The sequence below is a fragment of the Hevea brasiliensis genome, chromosome 14 (genome assembly GCF_030052815.1).
Source record: "Hevea brasiliensis isolate MT/VB/25A 57/8 chromosome 14, ASM3005281v1, whole genome shotgun sequence".
NCBI classification, from domain to species: Eukaryota; Viridiplantae; Streptophyta; class Magnoliopsida; order Malpighiales; family Euphorbiaceae; genus Hevea; species Hevea brasiliensis.
Window position 1 is genome coordinate 6,719,046 of NC_079506.1, and position 25,225 is coordinate 6,744,270.

The following is a 25,225-nucleotide window of genomic DNA, read 5'->3' on the forward strand; positions in this document are numbered from 1 at the left end:
TTATAATTTTATTGTTTTCTTCTGCTCCTCTCAATATTTATTTGACATTAATTTAATATATTTAATCATAAAAATTTTGAAATAATTAAATTATTTTTATAATAATGTTTAAAATAATATTTTTAAATAATTTTGAATTGTAATATTTAACAGTCTCTTAATTTTGAATAAGAAAATCACATATGTAAATAAGTTTTTTTTTATGATTATCAATATATCTCTTGGACTCTTTTCCTATGTCAGTAGCATGGTAAAATGGGGATTTTTTTTTCCTATTATTTCAGTTTAATTAGTTTAATTTTATGATTGAAATAATTTAATTTTAAATATTCATAAATAATAATTTTTAATTTAATTTGAAAATTTTTATGAATTATTATAAATTAATTGAATTGCGAACTCCTTTAAAAAAGGAAGAAAATAAAGAAAACTATAATTAAGGACTCTCTTTGATATTTTCCTTCTACAAGCATAAGAAAATTTGTATTTCAACCTTAGATGTGATAACTAGTTAAATATTTTTAAATATAAGATCTAATATAATTTTAATATAATGAATTACGATAATATATAATTGAGTTTAAAATGAATTTGAATGTAATAATTATTATAATTGGATTGAGGTAGATTTTATAAAAACTTGTTTATATAAAATTATTAATTAAATATAAATATATATATTTTTAATTTATATTCAAATATTTTATGGAAATATTATATTTTAAAATATAAATATGTTTTTATATAAAGTGTTGATTAAATATATAAAAATAATGGGATTTGAATAATATTTTAAATAATAATTAAATTGAAATAAATATAAAAATTTAAGATAAATTGTAATAGTAATTTTCATGGGTCATCTTATTTCAACATGCCCTGGCGGCTGAGCCCAGTAAGCACTCCAAAAGCTATATTCTTTCTACCATCTTTTTTTATTAATAATATATTTTTATTTTTATTTTTATTTGATATTAATTAAATTAAAATTTTTAATATTTAAAACTATTTTAGTAACATTAAATTAATATTTATTAATTATGTATTTTACTTTATTTACATTTAAATAAATAAATAAATCATAAGTTAGTTGTTGAGAGGAAGGGATGGGATCAATGGTCAACGAATTCCATTTCTTCTCTCTGTGAATGGGTATTTGCATATGCAATGCAATTGTGTGATCAGTAGATGCTGGATGTATTGGTAAAGGATCAATTTCTATCAGCTTTTAGGAAGAAAAATGATGAGTTATTTATGTTGCAAGAAGAGAATCAAAATAGACTGACTCATGAATGACTGATCGACGTAGGACATGGCATGCTAAGTGAAAAATCCTGAAGAATGATGCAAAAAAAAACAGAAACAGACAACAACAAAGCTGCAGGTTGTTGACAAGAAAAAAAAAAAAAACATAAAGAAAAAAGAAAACAAACAACAAAAAAAAAAAAAAAAGAGAGAACAAACAAAGAGACTCAGTACAAAAGACAGAGAAGAGCAGGTACTAAATAAAAAGGCGAAGAGAAAATCTGCAACAAGCAAAATTGAGCATCCCTTGATCAAATTAGAACAGATGAACTCAATCAATCTCATCACAAAGCAAGGTAAATCTTAAATAATTGAAAAACAGATCTGAAACAAGCAAGCTATGTTTATTCTGACTTGCATACATGACATTATTGAGATATAAATTGGAAGTTGAAAAAGCAAACAATTGTTAACATTTTTCTGTTCCATTTTTTATCACTATCTGCAGCGTTAAAGAAATAAATAAAAAAGAAAAATGAAGAAAAGATGCATAAATCATGAAAATACATAATCTAGCTTGAGTTCTTTCAAATTATTATCTTTAATTGTCACTTCTGGAATGCGGGCTAATTCTAGCAACTCTTGCACTTTACCCTTCAGGCACTTCTGCTCAAGTTGAGGGCAGTTGTAGATATGCAAGCTCAAAAGAGAGGAAGGCAGGCCATTCTTTGGAAAGGAGGCAAGTTTAGGGCATCCCTTGATCACCAGATATTCAAGTGACGTGAGGCTTTGAAAACCCTTGCTGGAAAGGTATTTTAGGTCTTGCAATCCTTCAATGGTAAGGCTGGTAAGAGAGTTAGACAACTTCATATCTATCTCATCTTGTGGAAAGGACACCACACCGGGACATCCACCTGCGATTCTGAGCTTCTCCAGAGAGGTGAGCCTGTGCAAACCCCAATTAAGCAAAGAGGTACAAATCTCGACCTCATAAATAGAAAGCGATTTCAGGTTGGTGGGAAAACCTTCTTCTGGAAAGGACATGATGCCTGGGCAATCTTCCATATCCAAAACTTCAAGAGAAGTGAGATTGTGCATGTTATCAGGAAGGGCCTCAAGTTTCCCACAGGATGTAAGTATAATTTTTTTCAGATGAGTGGTGGGCAACCCTCCCTGAGGGAAAGAAACAACATTGGGACAATTCATTATAGCCAATTCTTGAAGAGATGTGAGATTGTGCATACCATCAGGAAGGGCCTCGAGTCCCTCACAGTGATATATAAAAATGCGGCGTAGATTGGTGAGCATGTGCAGGTTCTCAGGTAAGGATTTAAGATGAGGAGCAAATTTGATTTCAATAGATTCAAGAGATGTGTTGTTGTCGAAAACAGGCAACTCCCCTAAGAATGTAAGAGAGCGGCACCCAATAATTCCCAAGTGCTGAAGATTAGATGAGTAAGCATCGCAGCTGATACCCTCCTTATCAGTAAACCTGGAAGAGGAACAAGTCTCTCTCGCATCCAGCAGCCTCTGCAATCCGCAGCAGTTGTGTATCTCTAGTCTTTTTAGAGTTGTGGGTAGCTGGTGTCTTCCAATGGAAATTAGATCCTCACACTCATCAATTTTCAACTCCTCAAGACACAAACTTTTATAAATCACTGCATCTGGCAAAGAAATAAGTCCCGGGCAGTTTCCAATAGATAGCTTTCTCAGAGACTTAAAGCTATCAATCCATGGCGGTAGTTTCTTAAGCCCTTTACAACAAACAAATTCCAAATTTTTAATTTGACAATCAGCGAGGCCCTTGCGCAACAACTTACCACGTTTAGCGATGCCTTCAAAAAGCACCCAATGTGGACGAGAGTGAGGATAGAAATAATTATTACCAACAGTCAAGCTTTTCAACTTTCTTAAGCCTTGCTCCAACTCTTCCGATCCAAATAAAAATGATTCTACTTTACTAACCATCAAGAAGTTTGCTGCGCTAAAACCTCCACGTAATTCAACCTTTCTGCATCCTTGGATTTGGAAGTGAGATATGCTAGGAAGGTTTTGAAATGAAACCACCAATCCATAACATTCTCTAATCTCAAGCGTTTGCAATGAAGGCAGATGGCTGGGTAATTTTCCTAACAGCTCGGGACAATAAACAATGGAAAGCTCGCGCAGAAGACGGAATTCACACCCACAAATATTCCACTCTTTCCATTCTTTCATGTCCTCAAAGCGTAGAGTCTCAAGAGCTGGAAAAGGATTTGAACTGCTCATACTCTCCCCACAAAACTCACAATCAACCGCTTTTACATTGGGAAACCCTATGATAACCAAGTCCTTGAGAGAAGAAAGCAGCCCAAGTTGAGGCAAGGTTGTGCATTTGCAATATTTCAACTCTAGGCATACTAGATTTCGAAATAAAGGATCCCCTACCCACGAAGGAAATTGAATACCACCATAATCAATTATGGTGAGTTTTTCCAAACTTTCATGAGGTTTCATCTTCTCAAGTACAACTCTTTCTTCGTTTGCAATAGAAACCGATCTACTTGCCAAATAAGAAGTTCCGCATGCCATCTCCAGATCATCTATTCTCCCCTTGTCCAATAAAATGGTTCCGCTTACATTTGAAGCATTAGCCACATTATCCAACCTTGAAATGCGAAGTGCCCCTCGAAGAAACTTTAAATTCTCCAAAGCTGTTATACCCACTTCATTACCTTCCCCCACAACAAAATCAGACAATGTCCGAAGACTTCTCAATTTTTCCATTCCCTGCGGCATCACTTCAACAGATGTCCATCGGATATCAAGATGACGTAGGTTGATCAGATTTTGCATTTCTGATGGCAATTTCTTTAGATCATTACAGCCTTTCAGCAGCATAGTTTGTAAATTACATAGAGAGGTTGTTCTCTCAGGTAAAGTTACAATCCGAGTGCATGAAAGGTCGAGATACCTTAGATGCTTCAAGTCACCTATTGAATCTGGTAGCTCAGTGATATTATAACCACGGAAGGATAGCACCCTTAAACATCAACATTGATAACAAATAAGAAGGGACACAATTTGCTAAGGAGTTATATCGAAAACCATAACGGTGTAGTGATAAAGGCAGGAAGGTTCGCATACACTTGATATTTTCAAACAACTCAAATCTTTCACAGCGATCATAGGGGCTAGGGATGTAAGAAGAGTGGCGAGATTTTTCTCGCTTACGTGGAGTCACTTTATCCTCCAATCTGAAACATGCATCTCCAGCAACCACTTGTGCTAGGTCATTCACCAGGTCATGCATTATGAATCCACCAGTGCTTGAAGATTGAAAAAATGATCTAGAGAATAGATCTTGAAAATACTCTTCTCCCACATCCTCTTCTCCCACATCCTCCACATATTGACCGCCACGTTGCTCAATTAAACCTTCTGCCATCCATAGAAGGACTAGTTGTTTCTTTTCAAATACATAATCCTTGGGGAATATTGCACAATATGCGAAACACCTCTTTAAATGGGAAGGGAGATGATAGTAGCTTAATTTTAACACAGGAAGAATGTTGTTGACATCGTCTTGTAAATTCCAGATTTTGCTGTTCATTATATTTTCCCAATCCTCCCATGGTTTTGAGCGTAGAAGGCCACCCAAAGTCCTTGCTGCCAAAGGCAAGCCACCACACTTCTTGATGACCTTGTCGCGGATGACTTCCAATTTTGGATCTGCAACTCTTCTACCAGCAAAGGCATGGTAAAGAAACAATTTCCAGCAATTTTCATCTGAAATACAATTCAAATTGTGAGATTCAATTGTTTCCATCATCCGTGCAATAGCTTCATCACGGGTTGTCACGATCACTCTGCTTCCCGGAGCTCCATGCATCAATGGAGAACACAAGGCATTCCACTCATCATAATTCTTGTTCCAGACATCGTCTAAAACAATCAAAAACTTCTTTCCTTCTAATTTTTCACACAACTCCAGTTGAACTTGATTGAGCTCGTTTAGATAACACGACTCTCGAGTGATCGACTCAAGAATGCTCTTTGTTATCTTCAAAATGTCAAACTCATCAGACACACAAACCCATCCTTTTAGATGAAATTGTTGTTGTGATGACTCATCATTGTAGACAAGCCGGGCGAGTGTTGTTTTACCCACCCCGCCCATCCCAAAAATGGGTATTACTCCAACTTTCACTTCACTTGTATTCGAAATCAAATCAAGTATCTTCCTTTTATCTTCATCTCTCCCATACACTTCAGGTTCATGATCCAAACATGTACTGGGTGGTCGCACACAGACCTTGCTAGAGGACGTCCCACCAACATTTCTGTTTATCAAATCCAAGTGGTTTTGCTGGTCTACGATCTTCTGAAATCTGGTAGTGATCTCCTTCATCTTGGACACCATCGTTGAATTGAAAGTCACTGCTCCTGGATTGATGGCATTTTTCACAGTATGAACGAGTTTCCGAAGCTTACTTGAACCAGCTTCAGTTTCTCCTTTCAACTGGCGTTGTAAAGATTCAGTTTGAAACTCGTCCAAGATGTCCTCCACATCATAAGCCAAATCTTTGATCTCGTCCAGCCACATCTTCACCGACCGGTTAGACATCTGCTTCTCCTCTGCATCTTCAAGCATGGCTTGGATCGTCATCAATCTTTTCTCCCACTCGTTAATTTCAGCACTTACTTGCCTCTCACGAGCAAAGTTTAGAAACTCAGGGCACCCAATTCTCTCAAACAAGGACTCAATGAATGATGACAGAGCAGACTCTCCAATGAAAGACACGGCCAGTTCAACAAAAGACATGATTTTTTCTAAGAACAGAGTAACTATGAAAGAGATGGATAGACAGCGAGGAGAGAGGGGTTTCAGGAGGGTGGATTTGCAAGCGGCTAGTTGTGTTTATCAGGATGCTTATCTTCTCTATCAGAGAGAGGGAACTGGAACTGAAAGAGGATGAGAGGCAGGGGGGGGAGCAGAAAACGCTGCTTTGGAAAACAGAAAAATGGTGCTGCAGAGAAAGAAAAGTGGAATAAATAGAGAGAGAGAGAGAGAGAGAGAGAGAGAGGGAATGCAATTTTCGAGAATTTACTAAGAAACAGGAGTAAGGGGTTGATCACTAAACGTTCAAGATTAAAAGACGGTAAATGATTCTTGAGAACTTGAGATACGCTTTCACATTGCCTTAGCTAAAGTTGATAATGAATGTGCTTTTAGGAGAGAGTGAAAAAGGAGCCCACCAATTTTGAATTTTCCAACTCAGTGACTGACAGAGAAGAAAAGAAAATTGATCAGCAAGTGCCTTTCTTTTTCTCATCTATATTCAAGGAAATGAGGAAAAAGAAGTAGGAATCAAAGATTATCATACCGAAAGAAAAAAAGATTATCATACTAGTCACTCAATATGAGCATTTTTGTCGGAAAAACTTTAGTAACATTTCTGAACATTTGTCTCTGGAGAAGATGGAAAGTAATCTCCACTAATTTCATAAATTTTAAATTAAATACAAGACTTCTAATGTTCATATTTCTGAAATTTTACAGTTTATGCTGGATAAAAAAACTTACTATCTGCTGGCAGATGAACTTATTCTAATGTGCAAGAGAAAACAGAACAGCAAGTCAGCCACAGAGAAGACAAAGGGAATTTATATTTTTAACAGAACATGCCTTACATAATTGAGTTGGTAAATAATGCATCTAGTCTTTACTCTTTAATGGGTATTGGATTTTACCTTGATAGCTTTATGTGGTGTCTGCTAAAGTTCCAGCAAAAAGTGACATGTAGACCATTCACGAACAGGTCTGGAAAAAAAAAGTCTCTGCCCAATTGCAAATTCTGCAGCTTGACGATAAGGGCACAATTTGTAGACAGCCCTTTAATTTGAAGGATCAGAATACACAGAAGCTGCGAAAATAAAGAATCATCAAATATCAAGAACGATATATATCGTCAATTCCTTGGACATAACTTAAGTCATACTGTAATGGATGCAGAGGACATTATCATTTTAGATTAGATGTTGTATTAAGATTAATTCATTAAATGTAATTTATTTTGCAATCCATTGATAATAATCACGAAGCCACCAACTTCCATTCAAAAAGAGATTACACAATAAAAAAACGCAGGACTTAACAAAAACAAAAGGAAAAAAGAAAAAGAAAACTGAGAAGCGGAATCAAGAATGGATTCAAGACATCATTATTTACTTAAATTAGAGTCATAAATGAGCATATTTTATTTATAATTTATTTATTTATTTTAAAATTACTCCTTTATAACATTGTATTATTCTAATAATTTTTTAAAAATATTAACATTATCTTATTTAATAACTATAACACTTAATTATATATATATTTTTATTATTTTAATAAATTAAAGTATTTTTATATATCTTTTAATTAAATATTAAACTATCAATATATCTCTTGGACTCTTTTCCTATGTCAGTAGCATGGTAAAATGGGGATTTTTTTTTCCTATTATTTCAGTTTAATTAGTTTAATTTTATGATTGAAATAATTTAATTTTAAATATTCACAAATAATAATTTTTAATTTAATTTGAAAATTTTTATGAATTATTATAAATTAATTGAATTGCGAACTCCTTTAAAAAAGGAAGAAAATAAAGAAAACTATAATTAAGGACTCTCTTTGAGATTTTCCTTCTACAAGCATAAGAAAATATGTATTTCAACCTTAGATGTGATAACTAGTTAAATATTTTTAAATATAAGATCTAATATAATTTTAATATAATAAATTACGATAATATATAATCGAGTTTAAAATGAATTTGAATGTAATAATTATTATAATTGGATTGAGGTAGATTTTATAAAAACCTATTTATATAAAATTATTAATTAAATATAAATATATATATTTTTTTAATTTTTATTCAAATATTTTACGGAAATATTATATTTTAAAATATAAATATGTTTTTATATAAAGTGTTGATTAAATATATAAAAATAATGGAATTTGAATAATATTTTAAATAATAATTAAAAATGAAATAAATATAAAAATTTAAGATAAATTGTAATAGTAATTTTCATGGGTCATCTTATTTCAACATGCCCTGGCAGCTGAGCCCTGTAAGGACTCCAAAAGCTATATTCTTTCTACCATTTTTTTTTATTAATAATATATTTTTATTTTTATTTGATATTAATTAAATTAAAATTTTTAATTTTTAAAACTATTTTAGTAACATTAAATTAATATTTATTAATTATGTATTTTACTTTGTTTACATTTAAATAAATAAATAAATCATAAGTTAGTTGTTCAGATGTAGAGTGGGATCAATGGTCAACCAATTCCATTTCTTCTCACTCTGTGTATGGGTGTTTGCATATGCAATGCAATTGTGTGATCAGTAGATATTGGATGTATTGGTAGAGGATCAATTTCTATCAGCTTATAAGAAGAAAAATGATGAGTTGTTTATGTTGCAAGAAGAAAATCAAAATAGACCGACTCATGAACGCCTGAATAATTGAAAAACAGATCTTAACAAGCAAGCTATGTTTATTCTGACTTGCATACATGACATTATTGAGATATAAATTGGAAGTTGAAAAAGCAAACAATTGTTAACATTTTTCTGTTCCATTTTTATCACTATATGCAACGTTAAAGAAATAAATAAAAAAAGAAAAATAAAGAAAGAAGCATAGATCATGAAAATGCATAAAGTAGCTCGCTTTCTTTCTGACTATCAGGTCCAATTTTCACCTCTGGAATGCGGGCTAATTCTAGCAACTCTTGCCCTTTACCCTTCAGGCACTTCTGCTCAAGTTGAGGGCACTCTGTGATATTCAAGCTCAAAACAGAGGAAGGCAGGCCATTCTTTGGAAAGGAGGCAAGTTTAGGGCATCTCTTGATCACCAGATATTCAAGTGACGTGAGGCTTTGAAAACCCTTGCTGGAAAGGTATTTTAGGTCTTGGAATCCTTCAATGGTAAGGCTGGTAAGAGAGTTAGACAACTTCATATCTATCTCATCTTGTGGAAAGGACACCACACCGGGACATCCACCTGCGATTCTGAGCTTCTCCAGAGAGGTGAGCCTGTGCAAACCCCAATTAAGCAAAGAGGTACAAATCTCGACCTCATAAATAGAAAGCGATTTCAGGTTGGTGGGAAAACCTTCTTCTGGAAAGGACATGATGCCTGGGCAATCTTGCATAGCCAAAACTTCAAGAGAAGTGAGATTGTGCATGTTATCAGGAAGGGCCTCAAGTTTGCCACAGGATTTAAGTATAATTTTTTTCAGATGAGTGGTGGGCAACCCTCCCTGAGGGAAAGAAACAACATTGGGACAATCCATTACAGTCAATTCTTGAAGAGATGTGAGATTGTGCATACCATCAGGAAGGGCCTTAAGTTTCCCACAGGATTCAAGTATAATTTTTTTCAGATGAGTGGTGGGCAACCCTCCCTGAGGGAAAGAAACAACATTGGGACAATCCATTACAGTCAATTCTTGAAGAGATGTGAGATTGTGCATACCATCAGGAAGGGCCTTAAGTTTCCCACAGGATTCAAGTATAATTTTTTTCAGATGAGTGGTGGGCAACCCTCCCTGAGGGAAAGAAACAACATTGGGACAATCCATTACAGTCAATTCTTGAAGAGATGTGAGATTGTGCATACCATCAGGAAGGGCCTCGAGTTCCTCACAGTAACCTATAAAAATGCGGCGTAGATTGGTGAGCATGTGCAGGTTCTCAGGTAAGGATTTAAGATGATAAGCACCTACGATTTCAATAGATTCAAGAGATGTGTTGTTGTCGAAAACAGGCAACTCCCCTAAGAATGTAAGAGAGCGGCACCTAATAATTCCCAAGGGCTGAAGATTAGATGAGTAAGCATCGCAGCTGATACCCTCCTTATCAGTAAACCTGGAAGAGGAACAAGTCTCTCTCGCATCCAGCAGCCTCTCCAATCCGTCGCAGTCGCGTATCTCTAGTCTTTTTAGAGTTGTGGGTAGCTGGTGTCTTCCAATGGAAATTAGAGAATCACACCACCAAATTTTCAACTCCTCAAGACACAAACTTTTATAAATCACTGCATCTGGCAAAGAAATAAGTCTCGGGCAGTATCCAATAGATAGCTTTCCCAGAGACTTAAAGCTATCAATCCATGGCGGTAGTTTCTCAAGCCCTGTACAACAACAAAATTCCAAATTTTTAATTTGACTATCAGCGAGGTTCTCGTGCAACAACTCATCACGTTTAGCGATGTCTTCAAAAAGCACCCATTGTGGACAATAGAGAGGAGGGAAATAATTTTTACCAACAGTGATGCTTTCATAGTGAGAATTATTACCAACAGTCAAGCTTTTCAACTTTCTTAAGCCTTGCTTCAACTCTTCCGGTCCAAATAAAAATGATTCTACTTTACTAACCATCAAGAAGTTTGCTGCGCTAAAACCTCTAACTAATTCAACCTTTCTGCATCCTTGGATTTGGAAGTGAGATATGATAGGAAGGTTTTGAAATGAAACCACCAATCCATTACATTCTCTAATCTCAAGCTTTTGCAATGAAGGCAGATCGCTGGGTAATTCTCCGAACAGTTCGGGACAATTAACAATGGAAAGCTCGCGCAGAAGACGGAATTTACACCCACAAATATTCCACTCTTTCCATTCTTCCATGTCCTCAAAGCGTAGAGTCTCAAGAGCTGGAAAAGGATTTGAACTGCTCATACTCCCCCCACAAAACTCACGATCAACCGCTCTTACATTGGGAAACCCTATGATAACCAAGTCCTTGAGAGAAGAAAGCAGCCCAAGTTGAGGCAAGGTTGTGCAGTTGCAATTTTTCAACTCTAGGCATACTAGATTTCGAAATAAAGGATCCCCTACCCACGAAGGAAATTGAAAACCACCATAATCAATTATGGTGAGTTTTTCCAAACTTTCATGAGGTTTCATCTTCTCAAGTACAACTCTTTCTTCGTTTGCAATAGAAACCGATCTACTTGCAGAATAAGAACTTCCCCATGCCATCTCCAGATCATCTATTCTCCCCTTGTCCAATAAAATGGTTCCTCTTACATTTGAAGCATTAGCCACATTAGCCAACCTTGAAATGCGAAGTGCCCCTCGAAGAAACTTTAAATTCTCCAAAGCTGTTATACCCACTTCATTACCTTCCCCCACAACAAAATTAGACAATGTCCGAAGACTTCTCAATTTTTCTATTCCCTGTAGCATCCCTTCCACACATGTGTCTTGGATATCAAGATGACGCAGGTTGATCAGATTTTGCATTTCTAAAGGCAATTTCTTGAGATGCCAACAGCCTTTCAGCAGCATAGTTTGTAAATTACATAGAGAGGTTGTTCTCTCAGGTAAAGTTACAATACAAGTGTGTGAAAGGTCGAGATACCTTAGATGCTTCAAGTCACCTATTGAATCTGGTAGCTCAGTGATATTATAACAATGGAAGGATAGCACCCTTAAACATCCTAACATTGATAACAAATAAGAAGGGACACAATTTGCTAAGGAGTTATAACCAAAACGGTGTAGTGATAAAGGCAGGAAGGTTCGCATACACTTCATATTTTCAAACAACTCAAATCTTTCACAGCGATCATAGGGGCTAGGGATGTAAGAAGAGTGGCGAGATTTTTCTCGCTTACGTGGAGTCACTTTATCCTCCAATCTGAAACATGCGTCTCCAGCAACCACTTGTGCTAGGTCATTCACCAGGTCATGCATTATGAATCCACCAGTGCTTGAAGATTGAAAAAATGATCTAGAGAATAGATCTTGAAAATACTCTTCTCCCACATCCTCCACATGTTGACCGTCACGTTGCTCAATTAAACCTTCTGCCATCCATAGAAGGACTAGCTCTTGCTCTTCAAATACATAATCCTTGGGGAATATTGCACAATAAGCGAAACACCTCTTTAAATGGGAAGGGAGATGATAGTAGCTTAATTTTAACACAGGAAGAATGTTGTTGACATCGTCTTGTAAATTCCAGATTTTGCTGTTCATTATATTTTCCCAATCGTCCCATGGTTTTGAGCGTAGAAGGCCACCCAAAGTCCTTGCTGCCAAAGGCAAGCCACCACACTTCTTGATGACCTTGTCGCGGATGACTTCCAATTTTGGATATGCAACTCTTCTACCAGCAAAGGCATGGTAAAGAAACAATTTCCAGCAATTTTCATCTGAAATACAATTCAAATTGTGAGATTCAATTGTTTCCATCATCCGTGCAATAGCTTCTTCACGGGTTGTCACGATCACTCTGCTTCCCGGAGCTCCATGCATCAATGGAGAACACAAGGCATTCCACTCATCATAATTCTTGTTCCAGACATCGTCTAAAACAATCAAAAACTTCTTTCCTTCTAATTTTTCACACAACTCCAGTTGAACTTGATTGAGCTCGTTTAGATAACACGACTGTCGAGTGATCGACTCAAGAATGCTCTTTGTTATCTTCAAAATGTCAAACTCATCAGACACACAAACCCATCCTTTTAGATGAAATTGTTGTTGTGATGACTCATCATTGTAGACAAGCCGGGCGAGTGTTGTTTTACCCACCCCGCCCATCCCAAAAATGGGTATTACTCCAACTTTCACTTCACTTGTATTCGAAATCAAATCAAGTATCTTCCTTTTATCTTCATCTCTGCCATACACTTCAGGTTCATGATCCAAACATGTACTGGGAGGTCGCACACAGACCTTGCTAGAGGACGTCCCACCAACATTTCTCTTTATCAAATCCAAGTGGTTTTGCTGGTCTACGATCTTCTGAAATCTGGTAGTGATCTCCTTCATCTTGGACACCATCGTTGAATTGAAAATCACTGCTCCTGGATTGATGGTAGTTGTCACAGTATGAAAGAGTTTCCGAAGCTTACTTGAACCAGCTTCAGTTTCTCCTTTCAACTGGCGTTGTAAAGATTCAGTTTGAAACTCGTCCAAGATGTCCTCCACATCATAAGCCAAATCTTTGATCTCGTCCACCCACATCTTCACCGACCGGTTAGACATCTGCTTCTCCTCTGCATCTTCAAGCATGGCTTGGATCGTCATCAATCTTTTCTCCCACTCGTTAATTTCAGCACTTACTTGCCTCTCACGAGCAAACTTTAGAAACTCAGGGCACTCAATTCTCTCAAACAAGGACTCAATGAATGATGACAGAGCAGACTCTCCAATGAAAGACACGGCCAGTTCAACAAAAGACATGATTTTTTCTAAGAACAGAGTAACTATGAAAGAGATGGATAGACAGCGAGGAGAGAGGGGTTTCAGGAGGGTGGATTTAAGCGGCTAGTCGTGTTTATCAGGATGCTTATCTTCTCTATCAGAGAGAGGGAACTGGAACTGAAAGAGGATGAGAGGCAGGGGGGGGAGCAGAAAACGCTGCTTTGGAAAACAGAAAAATGGTGCTGCAGAGAAAGAAAATTGGAATAAATAGAGAAAGAGAGAGAGAGAGAGAGAGAGAGAGAGAGAGAGAATGCAATTTTCGAGAATTTACTAAGAAACAGGAGTAAGGGGTTGATCACTAAACGTTCAAGATTAAAAGACGGTAAACGATTCTTGAGAACTTGAGATACGCTTTCACATTGCCTTAGCTAAAGTTGATAATGAATGTGCTTTTAGGAGAGAGTGAAAAAGGAGCCCACCAATTTTGAATTTTCCAACTCAGTGACTGACAAAGAAGAAAAGAAAATTGATCAGCAAGTGCCTTTCTTTTTCTCATCTGTATTCAAGGAAATGAGGAAAAAGAAGTAGGAATCAACGATTATCATACCGAAAGAAAAAAAGATTATCATACTAGTCACTCAATATGAGCATTTTTGTCGGAAAAACTTTAGTAACATTTCTAAACATTTGTCTCTGGAGAAGATGGAAAGTAATCTCCACTAATTTCATAAATTTTAAATTAAATACAAGACTTCTAATGTTCATATTTCTGAAATTTTACAGTTTATGCTGGATAAAAAAACTTACTATCTGCTGGCAGATGAACTTATTCTAATGTGCAAGAGAAAACAGAACAGCAAGTCAGCCACAGAGAAGACAAAGGGAATTTATATTTTTAACAGAACATGCCTTACATAATTGAGTTGGTAAATAATGCATCTAGTCTTTACTCTTTAATGGGTATTGGATTTTACCTTGACAGCTTTATGTGGTGTCTGCTAAAGTTCCAGCAAAAAGTGACATGTAGACCATTCACGAACAGGTCTGGAAAAAAAAGTCTCTGCCCAATTGCAAATTCTGCAGCTTGACGATAAGGGCACAATTTGTAGACAGCCCTTTAATTTGAAGGACCAGAATATACAGAAGCTGCGAAAATAAAGAATCATCAAATATCAAGAACGATATATATCGTCAATTCCTTGGACATAACTTAAGTCATACTGTAATGGATGCAGAGGACATTATCATTTTAGATTAGATGTTGTATTAAGATTAATTCATTAAATGTAATTTATTTTGCAATCCATTGATAATAATCACGAAGCCACCAACTTCCATTCAAAAAGAGATTACACAATAAAAAAACGCAGGACTTAACAAAAACAAAGGGAAAAAAGAAAAAGAAAACTGAGAAGCGGAATCAAGAATGGATTCAAGACATAATTATTTACTTAAATTAGAGTCATAAATGAGCATATTTTATTTATAATTTATTTATTTATTTTAAAATTACTCCTTTACAACATTGTATTATTCTAATAATTTTTTAAAAATATTAACATTATCTTATTTAATAACTATAACACTTAATTATATATTTTTTTTTATTATTTTAATAAATTAAAGTATTTTTATATATCTTTTAATTAAATATCAAACTATTTATTTTTTAAGTAATTTTATTAAATAATTAATTATTTAATTTATTAAAATCAACGGTTATAAATGAAGATATTTTACATATAATTTATTTATTTATTTTAAAATTATTCTTTTACTAAAATTATATTATTCTAATAATTTTTAAAAAATATTAACATTATCGTATTTTAATAATTATAACACTTAATTACACATATTTTTTTAATAAGTTTAATAAATTAAATTATTTTTAAATATTTTTATAAATAATTTTATTAAATAATTAATTAAAACTCAATTTAACTCAACTAAACTTTTATCCCAAAAATTTGGAGTCGGCTATATGAATTCGCTTTCTTCACTCTAAACGATTTTGGGTTAAATCCTCAGAAATGTGTAATGTTTCTAAATTATGTTGTATTACTCTCCTCCAAGTCAATTTAGGTCTACTCATTTTTTACTTTCTATCCTCTAACCTAATGTGCTCTACTAGTCTAACTGAAGCCTCCGTATGTCTACGCTTCACATGACCAAAACACCTCAATCTCTATTCTCTCAACTTATCCTCAATTGGCACCACTCATACCTTTTCTCTAATACTCTCATTATGGACTTTATCTAGTCTAGTATGGCCACTCATCCACCATAACATTCTCATCTCTGCAACTCTTATCTTAGACGCATACGACTCATTCAGTGCCCAATACTCACTACCATATAACATGGCCGGTCGTATAGCTGTACGGTAAAATTTTCCTTTCAACTTATAAGGAATCTTGCGATCACATAAAACTCTCGTGGCACGTCTCCACTTCAACCATCCGGCTTTAATCCTATGGCTAATATCCTCCTCACATCCCTCATCTACTTGAAGGACTGAGCCGAGATATTTAAAGTGATTACTTTGAGACAGTACCACTCCATCCAAACTAACTCCTTCCCTATCACCAGTTTGGCCTTCACTGAACTTGCAATGCATGTATTCTGCCTTCGTTCTATTTAACTTAAAGCCCTTTAACTCTAGAGTACTTCTGCAAAGCTCTAGCTTTCTATTGACTACTTCTCACATCTCATCTATTAGAACAATATCATCCGCAAACATTATGCACGAAGGAATACTCTCTTGTATATGTTTTGTCAATTCATCTAAAATGTAAAAAGGTAAGGGCTTATAGCGGATCATTGGTGTAATCCAACTAAGATTGGAAAATCTCTTGTGTAGCCTCCCACTGTGCGCATAATAGTAGTTGCTACTTCATACATATCTTTCAACATTTGTTTGTACCTAATAGATACCCTCTTTTGTTCTAACACTTTTCATAAGACATCTCTTGGAATACTATCATAAGCCTTCTCCAAATCAATAAAAACCATGTGTAGATCTTTCTTCACATCTTTATGTTTCTTCATTAAGCTTCTAATGAGAAATATCGCTTCCATAGTTGAACGACCAGACATGAAGTCAAATTGATTGAGAGAGATAGAAGTATCATGAAGTAGTCGATGCTCCACAACTCTCTCCCACAACTTCATAGTATGGCTCATGAGTTTAATTCTCCTATAGTTTGAGCAACTCTGTATGTCTCCCTTATTTTTAAAAATAGGTACTAAAATACTTCTACTCCATTCATCAGGCATTTCTTTGAGTTTAAAATCTTATTAAATAATTTAGTTAACCATGCCACTCTCATATCTCCCAAACACTTCCACACTTCAATTGGTATTCTATCGGGTCTACAGGCTTTACCCACTTTTATTCTCTTAAGTGCTTCCTTTACTTCTAAAGATCTAATCCTTCTAGTATAATTCACATTCTTTTCTATTGTTCTATAGTCTATATTCATGCTATTACCATTTTGACTATTATTAAAGAGATCATTAAAATAATTTATCCATCTTTATTTATTGTCCTCATCTTTCAATAACACTTTTCCTTCTTTATCCTTAATGCACCTAACTTTTTTGAAATCTTAACATTTCCTTTCTCTCCTCTTTGCTAATCTATAAATATCTTTCTTCCGTTCTTTAATTTCAAGTTTCTCATATAACTTTTGAAAGGCACGTACTCTAGTTTGACTAACTGCCTTTTTTACTTCTTTTCTTTGCTATCTTGTACTATTCATATGCCTCATTATTATCACATTTAGGTAATTTCTTATACCATTCCCCTTTTCTCATCACTGCCTTTTGTACTTCCCCATTCCACCACCATTTCTCTTTTGAGGGTGGTCCATGTCCTTTAGACTCTCCAAGTACTTTTCTAGCTATTTCTCTAATCTTTGATGCCATCTGTATCCACATATCATTGGCCTCCATATCCAGCTTCCATGCTTCGGACTCGAGAAGCTCATTTTTGAACTTCACTTACTTTACTCCTTTGAACTCCCATCACTTTGTTTGAGCTACACTATTTCTTCTGACCTTACTTGAATTGTTCCTAAACTTGACATCTAAGACCACTAACCGATGTTGACTTGTTAAAGCCTCTCATGGAATGACCTTGCAATCTTTGCATAGAGCTCTATTTGTCTTTCTGGTTAATAGGAAGTCGATTTGGCTTCTATGTTGCCCACTTTTGAAAGTCACTAAATATGACTCTCTTTTTATAAAGTAGGTATTTGCTAGTATTAGGTCGTATGCTATAGCAAAATCCAGGATACTTTTTCCCTCCCCATTTCGACTGCCAAAAGTAAAACCTCCATGAACATCCTCATAACCTTGCCTATCACTTTCTACATGTCCATTCAAATCTCCACCAATGAAAACATTCTCTTCATTTGGTATGCTTTGCATTAAATCATCCATATCTTCTCAAAACCTTTGTTTACTCTCACTATCTAGTCCTATTTGTGGAGCATAAGCACTAACTATATTTATTGTTTCTCCTTCTAGTACTAGCTTTACTAGTATAATTCTATCTCCTACTCTTTTCACAGCTATTACTGAATGAGTGGAAGTGTGAATAAAGGACATTAGAACCTTGAATTTCAAAAATTATTTCTCAGTTTACATGCACCATACCAAGTATCTTATGATCCTAATCAATTTTCAATACCCAATTGCATACCAAAACATATTTTAGTATGCATTAAAATTTCATTTGCCATTAAAAATTATGAATTAACATTTAATTCAGTTAAACCCTAACTAAAAGAGGGATTTTTAGGTACTAACCTCTTGATGCACAATTGAAGCGTCTTAGGATGTTCTTAGAACCCCAAATGTTGTCCCTCTAGTTTATTCACCATAAGCACACACCAAAGATGCAATGACAACCCCTAGATTGGCTTCTCAAGCCTTGTCAACCAATTATGAGATGGGGTTTGTGCTTTGTGAATGTTGTATGAATATATTGGGTGTTAGAAACACTTTCTAATAATTTTAATTTAAGAGAAAATCAAAGTTTTTCCTTTGAATCAATTGAGAAATATAAGAGGAGAAGAGCACACCATGTTGCCGTCCAACATAAGAGAGAAAAGAGAGGTAACTGATTAATCATATAAAATTTAACTATAAGATATATATATAATTAAGAATAATAAAGTAATTTAATGTATCTATAACTAAAATTATTAAAAAAATATAAAAAAATAAAATATAATATTATATTGCATTTAATTTATAATTATATATACATACGTAAATATATATAATTATATTGAAAGTATATAATACATTTAAAAGTATAAAAAAAATATATGTATAAATTCGATTTTCGATTTGATATAATTTTGGTTTGGTTTAGATACGGTTCTGATTCAATTCTTAGTGAAAAACTAGAATCGAACTAAAATATCAAAATAATTTCAATTTGGTACGGTTCCTATCGTTTCAGTTCAATTTCCCAAATAATCGTGCACAGTAATGATAGTGTCATAAACTTGAATAATGACAGTTTGGAAGCTGACGAGAAAACCAAACCACAATTTTTTTTTTTTCATTTTTTCCAAAATTCAAATGTGCATCTCTTCTTTGTTTGTTTAAATAATAATAATAATAACAACTATAATAATAATAATAATAACAACAACAATACTAACTCTTTATAGTCTTTAATTGGTTTCTACTCTTTCTCCAAGTAATCAAATGTCGATTCTCAAACTATTTTGAATTTTTTTTCATGGGATTCACACGGTTTGCAAAAGCTGATAGAACAGTCATTTCAATGGTGGCAGTCATGGTTTCTTGGCTGAAACAGAGCAGTTAAGGGAAAAAAGAGTAGAATAATCGGCTTTGGAAAACAGAAGAAAAGTAGAAGAGAATATAGATAAATATTGAGAGAGAGAGAGAGAGAGAGGAGCAGTTCTTTCTTGGAAAGAAGAAATTTTGCTTAATTTTTCTTCAGCCCTTCCTTTTCTGTTCCTTCTAACTGCTTTTCCTTATTTTTTAAACTCTTTTTTTTATAAATATTTTTTAAAATTTGAATCCAATTTTTCTCCTAAAAAGAATTAACATTTGTGTTTTTTATATATATAATTAGCTTCAATTGGTACTTAAATTTAAAATTTTGTAATCTTAAAAGTGAACCTAATATTACTGAATTTCATTAGTTAATTAACATTTATGAAAACCCTAATAAAAAAGTTTCAAAAAATTTACAATTTATACTCTAAATTTTGATACTAATCACTATAAGAAATATTAGATTTAACGGTAAAAATTTTACTACCTAATATATAAAATTTATTATTATAAATTTATGATAACAATATACAAATTACTATATGTTGTTGCTATAAAATTATGGTCTTAGCTATTTTACAATAAATTCATGATTATTACAAAAAAAAATGGTTATTAGTAAAAATTATTCCTGCAAAATATTTTCAATGATAGAATCAGTTGTTGCCATATCTGTTTTTATATACGATTAGCAATAATTATTTATGTTGCTATTATATGTTAATTTTATAAACAATAAAATTAATATTACTGTAAAATTTTATAAAATTAATGTTACTGCATAATTTTTACTTCTACTTATAACATTTGTTATAATGAATTATTATTTAGTTCCTCTAAAGAATTGTAACGATGGATTCTCAACCTTGAATAATGACATTTTGGAAGGTGATGAGAAGTTCAGTGGCAGTGGAGTCCACAATTCCAGGAAGTCGAAAGGGATTTTTCCTCTTGTATATTAACCAAGTCAATTATCGATCATTGCAAAATTGAAAAATGGTTTCTTTTTGCTAGCCACTCATACTTCTTGCTCTGAAAGGAATTGTAATGGTGGTTTCCTAACTTTGAATAATGATATTTTGAAAGCTGATGAGAAATTCCTGTCCACAATTCCAAGAAGTTCAAAGGAAATTTCCCCCAGTACTAATTAGACAATTATAATTCAATTTATGCTGTTCTTTATTGTAGATTTTATATAAATTTGTAGCTTTTATTCAATAATTTTTTAAAGAAAAAATTTTCATACTTTATATTTGAAACACTCCATCATATAATTAAATTCATTTTCCCCTTTATATTTTTAATAAAAAAGTATATAATAAAATTGAAAGTAGCATCCGCTTCTATAATATTAATGGTTTAATCAATGAGCTTTAATTCACTGAAGTCGTCTCCAAAATTGTTAAAAAAAAAAAATTAATGGTTCAATTTAAAAAAAAAAACATTTTTAAGATGAGATTTATTTATAATTCTCTTTGCTAAAATAAGATTTACATTACTTCTTTCAATTAAAAATCATAAATTTTATTAGCTGGATAGCACATTATTCACTGTCCTAATTTACCAGAAGGAAAAGGATCTATGAACCATGTGCATATCTATTATTATATGAAGAAAAATAAGAGTAATTTTAGAAATAGTAATAAATCTATATATATCTATCTAAAGCAAAAAAGTATTCCTAGAGTCTATCATGTAGCATTCTTTTTCATGATATTGTCATGTGATTAAACAAGAAAAATCAATAATCAAATATAAGCTTTGTAATTTTTAAACAACTGATTATATATTAAGAATATCATAGACACCTTTTTTATAGGGGGATTGAGGGTGTGAAAACTTAAACCAGACCTTTGTTAGGTTTTAGCTATTGGACTAAACTAGATTAGACTATTGGACTAGACTAGATTAGATTATGGAAAACCTTGAAAATGAGAATAAAAGAAGGAAGGTTTTACAACTAGATTTTTTTTTTTAATCAGATAATTCAGGGTAATATTAGAGATTTAAAGCTATAGGTTTCAAATTCAAATATCTTATACACGACACATATATATAAAAGGTTATTAATTTTGCATTGTGAGGCACTGATATTATCAGCGCAATCAATGAATTTTCAATTTAAGAGAAGAGAAAAAGAAAAAATATTTGATCCAACGAGGAAATTTTATTTAAACTCAGTTTATCATGAATTTAATACATAAATATGTAAGATTTATATATTTAATAAGTATATTATACTATATATTTTGTATTCTAAATTTATAATAGGTTAGGTGCAAATAATAAACTTGATTTAGAATAGAAACTCTCTCTCAGAGTTTCTTTCCATGTGAAGCGTCTCAACCGGACTAATCCAATTAATAACATTGAATACTCCATTTTTTCCATTATCGTGGAGTTTTTTTTTTTTAACAGAATTGATTTTTTACACAGTTTATCTTTCTTTTTATTAATATTATTTTTTTTTTCGAAAATATATCAATTAATTTCAAATTATTATTAATTAATAAATGTAATCTCTCGAACCATAATAGCGATTAAGATTAAGTGTTCCATAAAAAAAATAGTTTGAAACATCAAAACAATTCAGTAGCAAATTATAAAAATCTTCCCCCCGTCAACTATCAAGTTATTTTATTTGTTTTATTTAATTTATTTAATTTTAGGTGGGCAATTTTTGAGCGTTGGCCTCCTTGATAATAATTTGATAAGGTTAGATGAGATGACTTGAAAAGTCTTGGTCTCCTTTCCACATGTGAATGTGAATGTATAAAAATAATAAAAATGAACTAGTTTAAATTTAATGATAATTTGATTTTGCATTGTGAGGTACTGATATTTTAATGCAACCAATGAATTTTCAATTTAAAAGAGAGAAATGACAAAATATATGACCCCATCCATTTATAAGGTACTGCACATGAAGAAAAGTTCAATACATATTGAATTATTGGAGGGAGAAAAAAAAATTGAATGATATGACAGACACTTGACAAGAACTAATGACTTTGGAGCACTCATGCCCTAAACTTAGAATTATTGCATGGAGAAACTCTCTCTCTCTCTCTCTCAGTTTCCTTTCATGTGAATGAATCACCTCCACTGGAAGTCCTCTACTGAATTAATCGAATTGATAGCATTGAAAACTCCTTTTTTGTAAAGAAAAAAAAATTGATTTAACTGGTAAATATTTAAATAATTTAATAGGTAAGCTGATCTATGGATATTCTTCATGAAAAGAAAAAAAAATAAAAAAATAATTATTATCATTTACTTTTAATAAACTCAAGGTAAAAAAATACAAGATGACTCCATTTTACGTTTCTTGAAAGTGATGGACATAATGCCAATATCAGTTTCTCCAAAAGATAAATATAAACCTGTGTTTTAGATGTGCAAATTTTTTATTGGTATTCAAAAATTGTCCACTACAAATTAAAAAAAAATGTTAACAAAACTCACTGGTAAATTGGATAAATTGATTAAATATTAAAAGAATATATTTTTGGTATACAAGCTAATATACTAAATTTGATTTATAAAAATTATGTTTATTAATATAATATACTAATATTGTTTAACTTATAAAAATTTATTAATTATAATATATATTTTTTTTAATTGTGAGATAAACACGTAGAGTTAGAGACAAGATCCATTTCATATTAAAATTATTATGTCAATTTTATCGAGACGTGTTAACTTATGTAAGTTTTCTACACATAGAGATAACAATGGATAGTGTAATACAAAAATTACCTTGCTTGATTTCCCTATGTAGTTGTTATCTTTCTCTTTGTGGGTGTTGTTTTTATATTTTCTACAAAAATTTATCTATTTATTTAGGAATACTATTAATCAATTTTAAATGCGATCTTCTAAAAGACTATGACGATTGTAATTGAGAGAACTATATAAAAAAAAAACCGATGAAATATCAAAACAATTTAGGAGTCTTGCGAAAAGGGATCGTATGTGGCATTTTAAGAAATTTATTTATTTTGTAAGATTAAATCATAATTTTTTTAAATATTAATATTATTGAGTGTAGATACCATGAGTAAAGAAGTAATCGGCAGCAATCATAATTTTTTCAAAAATTTGTAATAGATAAGTCATCAAAAATTGAGTGGCTGTAAATAAGTCAAGGTCAATATTATTATTTTTGTGTACAACCTTTACTGATCAATCTGTTATTTCTATTTCTTGGCAAATTCCTCTTTCTCTATCTATTCTATTTTTGTCTGTCTGCAGCGCTGTTGATTTGTTTCTCATGCCCTCTCTCTCTTCCAAATTAAAACCACTAGCTCCTTTGAGTCAATAAATAGGGGTACGTAGTCTCTAAAGCTCTGTGTCTAGTCCTGCGCAACTTAGTGGCATAAGACACTTTTCGAATCTGATCAGATCAGAATTCGAGGCTCCCCCTCCCCTTTTCCCCTGTACCTTGACCAAAAAAAAAAAAAAAGTCTCTAAAGCTATAAAGTCCTAAAATGAAACTCTAGTAAAGGCTCAATTAAAAAAACTAAAAAAAATAAAACACTATGACATATTCTAACCAAACTAAGTTTACTTGAGAATTTTTCTATTTGAATTCATTTTAATTTATTCTTTGTTTTACAATTTAATTCCTTCGTAAAGAAATATATATATATATATATATATATATATATATATATATATTAATTTTTTATATTTAATGAGAAATATAAAAATAGTTTATCATCCTTTCAATTATCTATAAAAATAGGTCGGCAATTTTTGAGTATTGGCCTCCTTAGTATGAAAGAATAAATTGATAACGTTAGGTGAGATGACTTGAAAAGTCGTCGTCTCCTTTTCCACATGTGAATGTATAAATAAAATAATAAAAATTAATTAATTTTAATTTAATGATAAATTGATTTTGCTTTGTGAGGTATTGATGTTTTTGGTGCAATTAATGAATTTTCAAATTAAGAGAATGAAAGGACAAAACATATGGCCCCATGTATTTATGAGGCATTATTTTTGTATACAACCTTAAAAGCGAATATAATATTACTGAATTTCATTAGTTAATTAACATTTATATAAAACTTAGTAAAAAATTTTTGAAAAATTTAAAATTTAGTCTCGTAATTTTAATATTAATCACTATAAGAAATATTAGTTTTAATAGTAAAAATTTTTACTGCCTAAAATATAAAATTTATTACCATAAATTTATGGTAATAAAATACAAATTACTATATGTTGTTGCTATAAAATTGTGGTCTTAGATATTTTATAATAAATTCATGGTTATTACAAAAAAAAAAGTTATTAGTAGTAAAAATTATTCCTGCAAAAAATTTCTATTAATAAAATCAATTGTTGCCCTATCTTTTTCTATATACCATTAGCAATAATGTTTATGTTGCTATTGTATGTTAATTTCATAAGCAGTAAAATTAGTGTTACTGTAAAATTTTATAAAATTAATGTTACTGACAGAATTTTTACTTCTACTTATAACATTTGTTATAATGAATTATTATTTAGTTCCTCTAAAGAATTGTAATGATGGATTCTCAACCTTGAATAATGACATTTTGGAAGGTGATGAGAAGTTCAGCGGCAGTGGAGTTCACAATTCCAGGAAGTCGAAAGGGATTTTTCCTCTTGTATATTAACCCAGTCAATTATCGATCATTGCAAAATTGAAAAAATGGTTTCTTTTTGCTAGCCACTCATACTTTTTGCTCTGAAAGGAATTGTAATGGTGGTTTCCTAACTTTGAATAATGATATTTTGAAAGCTGATGAGAAATTCCTGTCCACAATTCCAAGAAGTTCAAAGGAAATTTCCCCCAGTACTAATTAGACAATTATAATTCAATTTATGATGTTCTTTATTATAGATTTTATATAAATTTGTAGCTTTTATTCAATAATTTTTTAAAGAAAAATTTTTCACACTGTATATTTG

General features: G+C 32.3%; 3 protein-coding genes across 3 annotated transcripts; all 3 read right to left on the reverse strand.

Moving 5' to 3' along the window:
• Nucleotides 1-1,800: 1,800 nt before the first annotated feature.
• On the reverse strand, nt 1,801-4,125 carry LOC110670615 (putative disease resistance protein At3g14460). Its single transcript, XM_021832719.2, has one exon. The coding sequence runs from the start codon at nt 4,123-4,125 to the stop codon at nt 1,801-1,803; it is 2,325 nt and encodes a 774-aa protein (XP_021688411.2).
• Nucleotides 4,073-6,478, reverse strand: LOC131173199 (putative disease resistance RPP13-like protein 1). The gene has a single exon (XM_058135175.1). It carries the CDS (start codon nt 6,047-6,049, stop codon nt 4,244-4,246), a length of 1,806 nt encoding a protein of 601 aa, XP_057991158.1. The 5' UTR covers nt 6,050-6,478; the 3' UTR covers nt 4,073-4,243.
• Nucleotides 6,479-8,941: 2,463 nt separating this feature from the next.
• Nucleotides 8,942-13,701, reverse strand: LOC110670614 (putative disease resistance protein RGA4). The gene has a single exon (XM_021832718.2). It carries the CDS (start codon nt 13,490-13,492, stop codon nt 8,942-8,944), a length of 4,551 nt encoding a protein of 1,516 aa, XP_021688410.2. The 5' UTR covers nt 13,493-13,701.
• Between the last annotated feature and the right edge of the window lie 11,524 nt (nt 13,702-25,225).

Excerpts from the sequence above, each read along its gene's own strand:
- LOC110670615 (XM_021832719.2), bottom strand. The coding sequence starts at position 4,125 with ATGCTGCTGAAAGGCTGTAATGATCTAAAGAAATTGCCATCAGAAATG.
- LOC131173199 (XM_058135175.1), bottom strand. The coding sequence starts at position 6,049 with ATGTCTTTTGTTGAACTGGCCGTGTCTTTCATTGGAGAGTCTGCTCTG.
- LOC110670614 (XM_021832718.2), bottom strand. The coding sequence starts at position 13,492 with ATGTCTTTTGTTGAACTGGCCGTGTCTTTCATTGGAGAGTCTGCTCTG.